The 15,180-nt window shown below is 47.0% G+C and overlaps 1 protein-coding gene across 2 annotated transcripts in view; it reads left to right on the forward strand.

The window, feature by feature from the left end:
- Nucleotides 1-279: 279 nt before the first annotated feature.
- The window catches only part of LOC144093818 (uncharacterized), a 137,487-nt gene continuing 122,586 nt past the window's right edge, over nt 280-15,180 (forward strand). For both annotated transcript variants that reach the window (XM_077627531.1, XM_077627532.1), the window contains exons 1-3: nt 280-495; nt 2,259-2,352; nt 2,886-2,961. In XM_077627531.1, coding sequence (XP_077483657.1) covers nt 465-495; nt 2,259-2,352; nt 2,886-2,961 — 201 coding nt within the window. In that variant the 5' untranslated portion in view covers nt 280-464. The remainder of the gene's footprint in view (nt 496-2,258; nt 2,353-2,885; nt 2,962-15,180) is intronic.

Genomic DNA, 15,180 nt, shown 5'->3' on the forward strand with positions numbered 1-15,180 from the left:
GGCTGCAATTTGGTGGCGACGCCAAGGCTAGCAGACGACCAGGCCTGCACTCGACCATTCGTTTTGGAAGTAGGCAGCACTTGAACTGCTGGAACTGGCGCTGCACGCTCGCGGCACCGCCTTAGAACAGCTGCGGAACTTGACAGAGCTGGTGCAGGGAGTGCAGGCGAATCGAACGCACCTATTGACGCGCGGCGTCCGGCGAGACCGGAAGCGGCAGCCGCAGCAAGCCAATAGCAACGCAGAAAGCCCGATCTTCCGGTTTGGCTGCCTCCGCCGCCGCCAACATGGCCGCCATGGCCGATGAGCGCTGCGGTGTTTGTGGCACGGAAAAGTTGTTATCGTGGAAATAAACGCTTCACTATACCTGAAATGTCACTTTTTTTTTAGAAAACGACAGAATCTAGGATCTAAATGCCTGTCTTTCCTCCCTGAAGCGAAGGTGCCGAAGAAAACCGCAGCCGATGGTAGCCACGGCTGAGTGGGCATCGAAAGGTACGCGACCGCATGCATTCGAGTACGCAAAACCTTGTAGATATCTACGCACGCGTGCTGCAATCAGTAAAGTGGTGTCTAAATGAACAATTTCGTTATTTAAGCGAGGAGTCAGCGTCGCTGCTCTCAAAGAGCTCCTCGCTTAATGGTATTTGGCACTTGTTGATCCCATTGCTTTCGCGCTGAGAAATACGCGGCGGCGGGCTGCCGCTTATTCGCTCCATGTATCTCCGGCCAGGCGTCGCGCCGCCACGACGTTTTCTGCCGGGCGAACATCGCTGAAAAAAACGTCGCATGTATCCCGGGCTTAATGCAGCACCCAAAAAGCAGGGCCTAATATCCTGCATTACAAGTGTTGTTCTCATTCTCATTGTCTTTATGTGCGTTTAGTACTCGTGTGCCGTGGTAAATAAAAATGCCACCAGATATCACAATAGAGTTACGCTGTCGCTTGCTAGCGCTGCGACGCTTAGTGCGAAAGCATGGATTCGCACTGCGTTGAAGATGATGAGCGAGAAGTGCCGCGCGCCGGAGCGCTCGCGCTAGGGCAGCTGCGAACAGACAGCGCATTATTTTGCTCTGGGTTGGTACTTATCGAATCAGTGCTTGCAGACAGTCTCGCCCATAAAGCTCTCTCAAGGATTCGATCAAAAAAAGTACCCCAAGATGGGAAAAGTCTCTGCAGGAAAACGGTGCTCGATCACTTCAGTACCCCGTGGAGTGCGTCCCACAAGCCATGTGTGACCAAGGGACTGAGAAGATCTCAGGCGACCCTTATACATCGAATTCGCACGGCCTCTGCCCGCACTCCTGCATGGATGCATAAGACCGGCATAGCATCGTCTCCGCTCTGCTCTTTATGTGGTGTGTGTGGGGATATCGAACATTATATTATGTACTGCCCAGAGTACAACGCGGAAAGGCATGTGATGTTCGCTTCCTTCAAGAAGACAGGCACCCGTCGCAGCACAGTGCAGGACATTGTCTACCCAAGTGGAAACCAGACATGCAGAAGGGAGGCTGCACGCCTTCTTTTAACATTTCTGCAGAACACGGATCTTGCTTTTAAATGGTGACAGCAGGAGCGGACTATGGCCTACTGTGATTGAATGTGTGCGTAGATGGTGTCTTCCGGAGTGGACTACTTTATACTGTGAGTGAATGTGTGTATGGAGTGTGGCACTACAATGGCCTATGTTCTACTGTGACTGAATATGTGCATAGATGGTGACTTCTGGAGTGGACTGTGATGTAAACTGTGTGGATTGATTGTGTGCATAGATGGTGACTGCGGGTGAGAATGTGTGCTATTATAAGAGACTGTGCGCTTAGCGGGGAAGATGCAGCATTGTTAATATCGAAGGGACGCTGCGGTGGACCAATTGCCGGCAGATAAAGCAAGGCTAACCCCACCTGTAGCATTCAACACCTCAACCTCAGCCTCAACCTTAATATTCGTCAAACTAAATTATTCTGAGACAGTGATCTCATTTAAAAGGCTTGTGCATATTCCTCACCTTGTCATTTGTAAACTTATCTTTTCTTCCCTAATGGAACAGGATTTGAGGCTGTAAGCGTCTATGCTTCCTCTCCTCCTGAGCACTGCGAGCTGTCGGGGATGCAACTTCACACTTATTTAGGATTTCTACCATTTTGCTATATCCCTCGCTTGTGCGGCCCGCATTCAAGTCGTTCGCCATTGGCGATGGTTTTTTTGTTACTTATTTCCACTTTGTTATTCATTCATGGTTGCGTGCCACCAGCTGTGCTGTCGGCGATTCTCCGAGCTCGGAAATCTTCCCAGGCACGGGATCCTACCCGCAGACCTCCCTTCATCGCACTCGCATGTGTTCTTTGGTATATTTTGTTTCTCTTGCCCTTACTTGCATTCCCAGTCGATAAATTTGTGCAGTTTATAATTGTATGCAGATTTGTTAAATGGTGCTACCAATTTTTGCATGATGCTAAGCTGTGACGTGAGATATCAGGCTTCTTGCTAGTGAAGGCATGCTTATATTTCCATTCTCTTCTCATTTATGGTAGGCAGACTGGTCGCAGCGTTAAATTTAAGAATACCTTAGACGCTGTGCAAGGCACCATGATGGGAATTAATGCAAACCTGCGTATCCTATATTCAAATTGTGGTATTTCAGCCAGCTCATCTTTCAGTGTGGTTATGACAGTCATCCTGACTCTTCTGTATGTATGTATATGGGTGCATTACATACAATCCGTTCATTTCTTTGGTCATGGGCCAGCTCATCGCTTTTTTTATTTACTTATATTATGTCTAAGTTTAGTTTCTAAAGCAGTAGACAATTTCCTGTGTTGACGTTCATGACAATGTTATAGCCACTGACAGCTGTTGCTCTTGATGTATTTATTTGCAGTTGCCAGCTGCCAGCATCTGTTGGGCCATGCGTGCTTCCTGCCTTTGGCTGTGTCATCCCTCCTGAGCCGTTCATGGTAGTTATTCTTTTTCAGTGATGCATATATCTTAGCTGCCTATTTAGAAAAATATTTTCAACATAGGCTTGCAGCTGGGTGTAGAAATGCATTTAAACTCTACATGCACTTCACAGCAGTACCTCAGCTCATAATCACAGGAACTGTAGACTTGTACAAAATATAGTCGCTCATGTAGCTTTTGATGCAGCTGCTGTTAACATAAAGGTGGTGCCCTCGAAAAGGTCCAATTTGTTCATTTATCCCTTTAAAAACATTGTGCTCTACAATGATGGTTTACTATATGATACGATACGATGGTATGGTTATACTGCACAGCTTGTACCTCTACATTCTTAAAACTGCACCATTGAAATATTTTAAATTAATGGAGTTAAAGAAGAGGTGCCATAGCAGATGCCCCCTCTTTAGTTAAACATACCTCGCAACTAACACACTTGGTGCAAAACAAACGTACTTGCACCCTCACGAGAGGACCCTCATGTCAGTAAAAACAAAAAGTGCCAATGTTGCCGTACTTGAGAGCTTTGCTCTTAAAAGCGTAGCTGACTGCCGCTCAAAGTTGAGCAAAGTGGAGAGCAAAAATCTTTTTCCTCATGTGCTGTCCGCGGTGCTAGTGCCATTTGCAATGGCGATTGACATTGAGTCGCATGATGCGCAGCCCATTCCTGGAGCCCATTCCTAAAATACTGAACAATCTGGAATGAGAACATTTTACGATAGGCAGTGAGGTACTGGAAGTGATAACAGAGTACATCTAGGCCAAGTCATCTGCACATCTAGGCCAGGTCGTGCACAAATGCAGACCATTTGAGAGAAATGGTTGCGAGAAGAATGGGGTTTAAGGCCTTTGGCATGCACGCAGGAGTTACGAACAGTGCCTTTGCAGTATGCTCAAAAACAAAAATTTCCAACTGCCTTGCTGGTACAAATCTTTTGGGAAAAAAAGTGGTACACTATAAGGTTTTAAAATTGTGAACAGTGCAGTGAAGCACTGAAAGAAAAATCATAGGGTTCATGCTAAGAAATGGAGGAGAGATCTGAAATTATGAATAGGCGTAGGCAGGACATGCATTTTAAAAAGCTGACTGTCCTTTTGGGTAGTGGAGAGGTTGCTGGCAGCAGGGAACTCGGCTCTTGTCTTCATTTTATGTACATATTGCTTTGTGCTTTAGGTCCCAGACCCTGCCATAGGGAGCATATACTTGTAATGAATTGTCTGTGAAGTTATATGGCATTTGTACACTAGACAAACTCTAAAACCTCAACAATGCTCGCACTCTCTGTAGTGAACTTTGTAAACCCCGTTAGTCACCACTTTGTTGCATGTCACCCCTTCACTACAATGTCCCTCGTACCCTGAGTCGCTTTGGGATGTTAAACTCAAATAAATTAAACTAAGCATGTCACCCCTAATGTGTGCCGTGGTATGGTGCTCAGCTGCTGACCCAAAAGATGCAAGTTCAGTTCCAGCTGCAGTGGTCTCATTCTGATGGAGGCAAGATGCTAGAGGTGCAGGAACTCTGTCATGTTAGCACACTTAAAGATTTATCCATTCCTCTAATATCTCACATTGCCTACACCGCTTTGTGCCATTAAACACCATAAAACCAAGCAAAATTAGTGGCTACATCATTTCTGGAGATTTCTCTAAATTTATAATTATTTTCTAAGCATTAACAATTTTCTGCACCTCTTTTCCTTCATTCTGTTATTCCCTTCCTCGCTCAGTAGCAGGTCAGTGATTTTGAACGCCAGCTAAATATTCTGTTTTTCATTCCATTTGAAAACTGTCTCTTGCTCTATTGCTTTGTTAGTTGTATCTGCAGTATAGTATTATGCAGAAATGTGAAGCTTAGATCCAAGAGCTATGGCCTTGATAGTAAGATTTATATTCAAGGATAGTCAGTTTTATATTAAACCACACTTACTTATTGCGCTATCTATGCAGACTTCTTTTGTAATGGGCTACCGGGCACAGGAGTGCTCTGACCTGCAGTGGTAAATATCTTTTTCAAGGCAAATTTCTCAGTTACATGCATAAATAGATTGAGCAAGCTCATGTGCTTGCGAAGCTCATAAACTTGCATTTGTTTTCATAACCTTCCCTATGATGCACTGACTCACTGGAATACACTGCAGATCTTCACTGCAATTAGATTTGCCTAATACAGTGAGACATTGATTTACTCAAGTTTGTCTTGAGGGAAAGTCCACTGTGCTCAAATGAGTGCACGGCAGTTTGTCTTTATGAACTAAAGTATTTGCAGATGATTTATGGATTTTGTTAGCTGGCAAAGATAAAGCAAGGGCGGCAATGTTTTGTAATGTCCACAGCGTATTCTTGCAAACTCCAGTATGTGTGTCATTCCTTTCTTTTCATGCAACATAAGCAGTCTTCCTTTCACACGCATGTTTGAAACAAAATGCTGCACACTTCGCAACTGTAAAATTGAATTTCATAGTGCTGCTCCACAAAATGATATCCGGCTGCAGCTGTAGTTGCGGCATGGAAAATTGGCTGGGCTGTATTTACACCTATTCATCATGATACAAGCCACTTTAAAAGATACTAGTACAATATCCAGCACTTTTGCTGTGGAGAGTGCAGTGCTAAAATGAGAATAATGAGGGAGAAAGCAGACAATATATTTTGGCAGAGGCATCAAGAATGCTTAATTTTTTGGAAAGGAATTTTTGGGACGCTCCTCAGAAGGTTGAGGAACTTTTATACTTCACTAACATGGACCAATTATGGAGTATGCCAATGCATTGTGGGACCCTCTCGTCGGAGCCTGTTGTGATATGCTGGAACACATTCAGAATCGTGCAGCGCAGCTTGTCACCAATAAATATTGTTTTAATTATCAAAGTATCAGTGTCAAACAGGAGCTGAACTGGGACTCTCTGTAGGAGCGCCATTTACGAATAAAGTTAAATTTTGTATCCAGAAGGCGCGACCACGGCTGGAAAATACGTGAGATATAATGCTGTACTAATGGGTTCAAACTGTTTTTTTTTTCTTTCCGCATGCCATCAATGAATGTTGTAAGCTGCCTTAAAGTATTGTTGAATGTGAGTCCGAGGCAAAGTTCCCAGCACTGTTGTCAGAATTGTAATGTGCACGCATGCTACGCTGCTGTTTTTCTGCTTTTCCTCTTCTTGTCCTTTCCCGAACAATTGACTGATGTGAATGCGTTGTTGATGCTCTTTTTTATCATCTGCCATAGATTCTTTTCGATCCTGTACTAAAGGTTGGCACATGCTGTAGGATTGATTGTGTTTGTATGTATTCCGCCCTGCAGTTATGCCTTCATAAATAAATAAACAGCTGATAATTTGCTAGGGCTGCAGGAGCCCAAGAGTGAGAAAGGCAGTGGGAGGCCCTGAGCCAGGTGGGATAGTGAAATTTGACTTGTAGTGGACAGGGATCGTGCAGCTTGTAGAGGATAGGAAAATAGGAGACTTATGGTAGAGGCCGTAGACTCAAGTGCACCTATCTGGACTTGTGATGCAATCTGTAGGGCCCTTCGTTTTTGGGTAAAACCTTGTTTCTCCCTATTGTTGCACTGCACTCCAAAAAGATTCTTAAACATCAGGTTCAACGCCATTTCTGTGCAAATGTGCCTGTAAGAAAGTGTGGTTTGTTGATGCACAAAGCTGAAGAACTGCTGGAGGGTAGTGGATGTCACATATTTCTTCTGACAGATTTTTAAAATAATTCTGGTTATTTTATTTCACTTTTAATGCTTATTGTTCGTCGAGTTGCTTATAATTTTAGGATAAATTGAAAACTACATGCACTGACTGGTATTTCATTGCAATATATATACCCATAATTATCAAGCTGTGTTGGAAGGTAGGTGTGCATTTAGTATGCGTGCTTTGAATTTCAGTGGTTGCTTCTGCACTGCAATATGGAGGATGGGTCTCTGCTGTGGAATTATTTTGCTTAAGTTTGCTATATTTCAAAAGAATGCTGCCTTATGAAAAATGGCATTCGTTTTTCATCTCCGCCACTGCTTTCAAACTAGGTTTTTTGGCATAAAAAAAAGGAAAAAATAGGCAAATTGAGACAAGTTGTTTTCCTCACAAAATTTCGCTGCAGAAAGTCTGCTACAATATTAATATTATCAAGTTTGAAAATCACCCCACCGTATTTCCAAACCTCTAATGTTCGGGCATGATCCATATGGTATGGACATGTCCGAGCTTTGGACAACTTGACAGAACAGATGAGTCCTGGGAGGCACTGCTTCACAACGAGGACGAAACTAAACAACGTGAAGTCATCCGTCTCGCCCTTGCCGCTGCTGAGATCCAAGAGATTCCGGTCGACGGCTGAGGGGAGGACATGGCTGGGACCGAGCGGCGCCTCGGGTCCCCATCATCCTTTTGACGGGTGCTAATAAATGTTATTTCTCTCTCTAATGTTCAGGAAAACCCTCCAGCAGCATATGTAGGTCCCTCTTCTTCAACTCTATGCTGCTCAGCAGCAGTGGCTTCAAGTTTGCGCTTTTTTCTGGCCACCTTAGAGCTCTGAAGTGCTCTTGCTTGTGCCTGCACCACGCACAATTTGGTGTTCTCCTCGATGACCTTGGTAGTGTGTGTGCCACAGGTGATGTCCAACTTGTCTAAGACTCTTTTCAGTCCCATCGGTCCTTCATTGAAGTTTAGAACAGCTAGTGCTGCAGCTGTCTCGATAGTTCTGAGAGATGCAAACTCTGTCTTTGGACACCGCTTCCACACCAACGAGTTGAACGACTCATTGGAATTCGTAGTCTGCATGCGCGAGCAGCGCGCAAGTAGGTCTGCTTTGGCCAGGCTGTTATACAGGGGCACAAGCTCCTTAGCGATGTCCCTGCTGAATTCTGGGCGGTGCGTGCGAGCCACTGACGGCTTGCCCGCGGCAAGCAAGGCCTGGTGCCTGTTGTAATGGCACCAGGAGTCCTCGCCATGTGGGCAGGCAAAATGCTGTGTCTTATCATCAGTAGAGTAAGAATGAAAAAGGGTGGCCATAACTCCTTTCTGCATCTTCTTCACGTCGAGAGCATTTTTTTTCAATGCAGATGCATAGTATGCCGTCAGTTTCTTGGAGATGACCTTTGCGAGGTTTCCTTTGCCTCCCAGGCCCCTCTTCTCCTTCTTGAGCTTTTCAATTCCAGCAAACACACGTTTGGCGACATGATTTACACAGTCTTCTTTGATTATTTCTTTATCATAGAAACCAAGCTAGGACACATGCAAATAAAAAAGCCTTACTGTCTCCATCACTTAGCACTGTTGTATATTGCATGTTGTGTAGCACTTTGGACCTGCTGAATACAATGCCAGCATCCTCCACCTCCATGGCATTTGAAGATCCAGAAAAGTTTTTCTGACAGAGTTCCTTGTGTGCCTCGGCCCATCCTTCATGACTCGCATCACCAGGCTTGGGTCCCAAGCTGCACGCATGGCAGTAGCTACTCTGGACAGAAAAGTCGAGCACGAAGCCAGAGTCCACTTCAATCGTAGCACCAAGCCCAAAGTGGGAAGTGTGGCCTCGTTTGTGCCAGGTTCCGTCGTAGCTGACAAAAACATCGAGCAACAAAGCAACTAATCGTCTTGGGCTGCCTTTTTTTCCTAACGGCCTGCGCGGCATCGTGCATGGCGCCGCGCGCAGCGTCCATCGCGGCGTTGTGTATCTTTTCTCCTAGTATCTGGTAGGTCTTCAGATGCATTGGTGGCGGACTATTCATGCTCGTCAACAAATTCTTCAACTTCATGAAGTTAATTCTGCAGTTCTGGGCAGCCAGTGGCACAGGCAGCTCCGGCTGACGGCTCGATCCCACGACGGGAGAATGCGGGACTCGGACGATGTTTCCGCACCCACTGCACAAAACAACAAACTGAAGGTTCGCGCCTGCACCACTTTCTGTTAAATCAAGCGATTGCTCGCTGCACATGGGACACAACAGCGCGCCGATCATTGTTCTTACCACTGCTACATTGACAAAACGGTAGCCAGTCAACAGTTGGGGCCCACCGCGGACGTCGGGCGTTGCACGTTCAGCTGAGCCGTCGCGATCGTCGCATTCTTTAAGGAGCACGGCCTTCCTTTCAAATGCAGTCAGGACATCCTCGTCATTAGGGCTTGAGTAAGATGCTTCGGTCCCCTGCGATGGAACGGAGATAAGCGATATCGGTCGTTCCAGTGCTCTCGGTCGGCCTTTGCTAGCTTGGCCTCTCGCTTTCGTGTAGCGGCTTCGTTTACTGAAGCTGCTTCGCGACGAGAACTTCGTAGCTGGCATTCCTCCAACAAAAATATGTTTGAAGAAACCAGAGGAGCAGAGAGACTAGATTCAGTGCGGGATGCGATCAAGCCTGGTCTGACAAAGCGAGGCCTCGCATAGCACGAAACGACATTTAAAGCGTCACGTGCTGCGTTTGCGCTAATCATACAGCTCAAGTTTCGGTTTGCTAGGCAATCAGGGCGTGCTGTTTTCAGATTTTTCCGTTTGCTTTTTTTAACTTTGCTGACGTTTTGCTCTACTCTCGACGGAAGCGCGCGTGCTCGCTGGAAGAAACGACGCTTCTCACAAGGGCACTCGCTGCTCGCTAGGCCTAATAGACACTGCACACGCACTTTGCGGGCCATTTTCCTCGACCCGGAACGACGCGCAGGCGCCGCCGACCATTCAATAAACGAGATTTTCTGCATTTCTAGAGCACACCCGTGAAGAAAATTTTGCCGACAGCTTCTTTATTAGTCCAGGAATCGAAAGCGAGGATAATCCAAAAATTGACTTCTTGGCCCAAAATTGCGGTTTTTTGCATCGTGTCCCCACTTAAAGGGCTGAGTATGGTCTAAAAACCTTAAAAATAATTATGTGCTTTTTTGTGGCCTTTTCTGAAATTTCTCCTTCAACGTCTTTGTTGGCCTGACCTTGTAGCTTGTCTGCATTAGATTGGCTGTTACCTACAGTTCACATTTTTGTTGCTTTTTATTGGTTGTCACATTCTTTGCGTGGCATCGTCATGGGGTTTGGGAAGCAATCTGATCTGATTTCTGTGTTGGACTGAAGTGCAAGCTGCACGGATGGCACAGATCTCGTCTAGGCCTTGAACTCGCGTTGGAGTGACGATAAATGTCAATGCCGATGGCTTTCGCTCCTGGACGTTTAGTTCCAAATCAGGACTGAACGCCTAGCAGTTCATGGGGGTCAGTGGGCTCCAGGCTAGTCTGCGAAAGACACAAGATGGAAGCATGATTTAAGCAAGGGTCTTTCACAATGTCTCTGAGGAATGCTTTTAGAGAATGAACACTTAAGAGCGGCTTAAAGGGCAGTCAAGCCAAAGCCGCAGTGGCTTTCCGTCCATGTCATACTGAACGTCTTTGAAATAATCCATAGTTCCGTTGACCATGCCGTCAGCGACGTTGGTTTTACTAAATAACACATAAGGTTTCAAAACGTAAAGGAGAATTTTCTTAGGAAGATTTTCGGTCTCTGTCTTGGGCATTTGACCAGTCCCTTTTTTTGCACAGTCCTAGTCTTCAATGGACCGATGGGCAATGATTGTCAGCTGCACAACATTCTACAGCGTTTTGACCTGTCACACAGGCTAACATGGGGCTGTATTTGTCGGCGGCGTTGTTGCTGTAGAAGCGCCTGAGTACATTTGGTGCTTGCGAAAAAGCAGCTTCCTCGGGAGTTCCTAAAATGGTTTCGAGCATGTTGATGTCACTCTCAATCAGAGCCTTGCCGTCTCCTATTATTGCGAAGCAATACTACTTTAGGTCGCACTTCAGCTCGTTCCGTGGCGAGGCGGTGGTAGGCACCATTGACCTTTAGCGTGACCTCGCTGCGTGACGTCACACCACGTGACCTAGAGTGACGTCACACCAGCTGTGTAAAAACGAGGCCCCATCTCACGCCGTCGCGAGGCGAGGCGGTAGCCACCAACGGCGGACTAACTCCCGCTCCTCTCACCAGGGGCGCTACGGTCGGTGTGACGTCACACCAGCTGTGTAAAAACGGGGCCCCATCTCACGCCGTCGCGAGGCGAGGCGGTAGCCACCAACGGCGGCCTAACTCCCGCTCTTCTCGCCAGGGGCGCAACGGTCAGAGTGACGTCACACCAGCTGTATAAAACAGCTCCGCTCCTCTCGCCAAGGCAGTCATACAGCCAGATGTTACGATGGTGCCTACGAACAAGGCAGCTCAGCAGAATGCAAAGATTAAGCATCAGCGAGCTACGGAGACGGAAGAAGAACGAGAAGAACGACTTTCTAAGCGGCGTGCCCAGTATGCAGCTCGGCGACAACGTGGAACCTCCTCTTTGGAAACAGCAGAAGCAAAGGAAGAAATTATGAGTTTGCCCGACAGTGAGTCTCCTTCTACTAGTTCAGAACGCTGGAACGCGACTAAACGGCAGAGGCGTGTCCAAGAAACCCCGGAACAGCGGCAGCAGCAGCTCGAGAAGGAACGTGCGTTTCGAGAGAAGGAAAACGAAAAGCGAAGAAAACAGCGTTATGAATTTACTGGTGGTTGCTTCGCAATCACCAGACTTAACCAAGCGAAGCCACGGCCGTTTTTTATTGGAATGGAAGAGAACGTGAGTCACTCTGGCACACGAGCTCCGTAAGGCAGTAGTTTGAGAGGTAGTGCCAGGACGTTTGCTCGGTGTTGAAGACGCTACTGTTCAGTTTAGTACGCTGATACACTTCGGAAGCTTGCACTGGGGGGATCTAACGAAAATCTCCACAAAGGATGTTTCAAAGCCTGGGAAAGGTTTTGTGATATTTTCAGGAAATTGATCGAAGCCGTGTGACAACCATGCTCAGAATGCTGGATGACATTACGCCGAGTTCGTCGAGTATGACACAGGGAATGTTCTTGAATGCAGTCCGGAAAGCATTTAGGTCACTGCTGCTTGGCCCTCGATTACGCTGTTTGTGTGATACGGCGAGATTGAAGGCGGAATCGGCAGTAATACCGCCCACTGCTAGCGCAGCTTTGCCAGCGATCGCGCAAGCTTTGCTGTGATCAGTATCGGAGTCGTTGCAGTAACGCTTGAAGATGCCCATTTCTTTAAAGCGATGTTTATTGCCTCAGGTCATGAAAGGGTATGTAATGATGGATGACAAGGATGCTTAAATATATGACAAAAGGTTCGCTAGCTCATGTCAGAAAGTCGGGGAGTGAACTATGATGTCCCTGCGTCCAAGCGGTATATGAATCGCGATTGTTCGATGAGAAACACGCTACTGCCAGGCGCCGAATTCTTGTTGGCTTCAGCACCTGGCAAACCCACAGCGTGTAATTAATTTTGTCATTAGCATTTCTGTTCTTGGTGGTGGTGGTGCAAAACTTTTATTGAAGTGAAGGCCTAATAATGAAAATTACGCAGCAGCATTGTGGGTGACATTGAGGCTGGACACCCGGGGCGGGGATGTAAACTCCGAAATTGCGGCCACTTTCGTGTCACGGCTGGAGTTAGAGCAACACCGACCCGGATCCTCAGAAGCGCAAGCTCCTCCATTGTCCATTAATAATGTTCATTATTAGGCGAAGCACAAACGTCTTTACAGGGCCAGCAGCACTGTTAAAGATCTGCAAAGGTAATGAGTCGGGCATAGTGAGGCGGTGGGGTGACTTCTCGAATAATCTCGTATTAGCCTCCGTTCGTCATCCTCATTTTGGCGCACAATCCTTTTCGAGGCATTACATCTCTCTCGTCTGGCCTTAACTGCGGGACAGCGCGGTTGGACAATCTTGGATTACAGTTCGGCAAATTAACCGAGGATGTTTGTAGTTTTGTTATTTTCTCCAGCCAAAGTAAGCGCACTAGGGCGATCATCTTTATCATCTTTGGCTAGAGTATTGGATGCTTGTGCGCAGTGCCTCTTTGTACATAGTGTGTATACGCCTTGTGTACTTGCACATGACCTAGGTTCACTGGTAGTTTCGCTGCTCGGGAGTTCACGCCTATGCAAGATTGCGTTGAATGAAGTCATGTGATTTTTGGTCTCCGTTCAAGGTGGTCTTGAAGTTGTTTTGGTTCAGGATGTCAGCTTCCCTTTGAAACGGTCAGAGAAGGACATGTTCTCTTTCGAAGTTCACTGGGTCCGAGTCGGGGTACGAGTAACGTAGGGTGGCCGTTTGCTTTCGAGGAGTGCATAAGTGATTGTAGTTGGTTTCGGAACTCTGCGTATGGTAATGCCTTGCAGACGAAGTGGTCTATCTTCATAACTTTGCACTGATTTCTTTCTAAAGACGACAGCACTGGAGGCATCCGGACTGTCTTCATCCATTTGTTGCTTTGTCTCGTGAATCCGTGGCCTTTTGTCTGGCCAGGCTGTGTTTACAGTGATAACTGCACGATTGGTTTGTATTGTCGTAAGGCCTTCCAGTCCGTCATATTAGCTTCAGGGTACGACACCAGAATGTCTTGAGTGCGCGATGCAGGTTCTACATGCCACGGTGTGCCTTAATAATGTACTCGACAACATACGTTGCACAGGCATAGACACCAAGGATGATTTAAAACATATGTTCGAATCGAGCACCGACGCAATCCAAGGATTGAAGTACAGTCACCTACCGATTTTTCGGACTCGAAGGGACCCAGAAAATGGTCCAAATAATCGAACAGTCCGAAAAATCTGTGAAGTACGAAAAAAACACTTTATTGAGATGAAACCGGCTTAGAAATATCACTGATTTTACCTCGCGACAAATTTCTCTTGCTGGCGACGATTTGACATGTATTTGCGCCAAAGTTGTGCTTGCACTGTACACGCTAGACAACAAGGTCACCGCATTTAGTTGGAATACTTCCCACGCTTCTTTGACGGACTTGTCGGGGCCATGTTGTCCACAGCTCGAGTGTACACCACACCGCTCGTCAAACACATGCAAAGATAAGGCAATTTTCGTTCAAAGTGGTGGAACCACCGGACGCAATCACAAAACGGCGAACGGATGTAGCTTCATGACGCGGTCATGACGTCGACGCGGTCAGAGGAACCCAAGTGACGATACGAATGGCAAACGTATGAGACCCGCTGCGGTGGCTCAGTGGTTAGGGCGCTCGGCTACTGATCCAGAGTACCCTGGTTGGATCCCGACCGCGGGGGCCGCGTTTACATGGAGGCGAAACGCTAAGGCGCCCTTGTGCTGTGCGCTGTTAAAGATCCCCAGGTGGTCAAAATTATTCCGGAGCCCTCCATTACGGCACCTCTTTCTTCCTTCTCTCCTTCCTTCCTTCCTTCCTTTATTCCTCCCGGCCAAGATGCGAGATAGCTCCTGCACATTCCTTCCCCCACCAACCAAATTTCAACGTATGGGACAAGCAATAACTGGCCGTGACAACGTCGGTGACAAAAGCAAGTTGACGGCGATGACAGTCCGGCTGCCACCTCAAAGTGTCAGAGATCGCAGGGACCTCTACTGGCAACAATGAGGTACCGAAAGTATGTCAAGCCAATCCAACTGCAGCGTAAATCCACCTCAGTCCAAGATGGTACTTTTTGCGCCGGCGAAAAGCCGATAAGGTGGCCGATTTTGGCCCGCAGGCGACTGAAATTAGTCCGAAAATTCGAACTTTCTGACTTTTGATATCCGAAATATCCGTCGCGAATATGTATGTGCTTCTATGGGGTGACTGACAGCGCCTCACCGAGGTCCGAAATATCTTACAAGTCCGAATTACCCGTCGGCTACTGTACTTGACTTGCTTTTGCGAGGCATCTCGCTTGAGCATCAGCGTATGTCGAGTAACGCCAGAACGAAAGATGGAAACGTATTCCTCGCGATTGTGGATCCAATGGTGCTTCCAGAACTGTTGGATGCTGTCGTAAGAGGTAGTCTCGAGAACCTAGTGCATGGTCTGTCTGATGCCGCAGTTGCTCGAGCTCATACGTGGGTGGCGGAAGCGAGATGACCACAGTGGTCTCATCCATGGGCCATAATGGAGCATTAAATCTACATTGGGACCTGTTGTGCTTGTAGCACGTGTGGGTGCGCTTTTGGATCTGTGTCCACTGTCTACCGAGACCCGCATGGTCTACTGAGAGCAACGTTTCTGCCATCCAGATGGTTTCGGGCATATCGGTCGATAGCTTTGTTTGGAGCGTTATTCAACCAGAGAATATGTGCGTGTGCGCTACCCCTGTGCTGAAACTCAATTCTCTTAAAGTATTCCAGGACCGTGTGAGGTGCAAACGGAGAGTCCTTG

The sequence above is a fragment of the Amblyomma americanum genome, chromosome 6 (genome assembly GCF_052857255.1).
Source record: "Amblyomma americanum isolate KBUSLIRL-KWMA chromosome 6, ASM5285725v1, whole genome shotgun sequence".
NCBI lineage: Eukaryota > Metazoa > Arthropoda > Arachnida > Ixodida > Ixodidae > Amblyomma > Amblyomma americanum.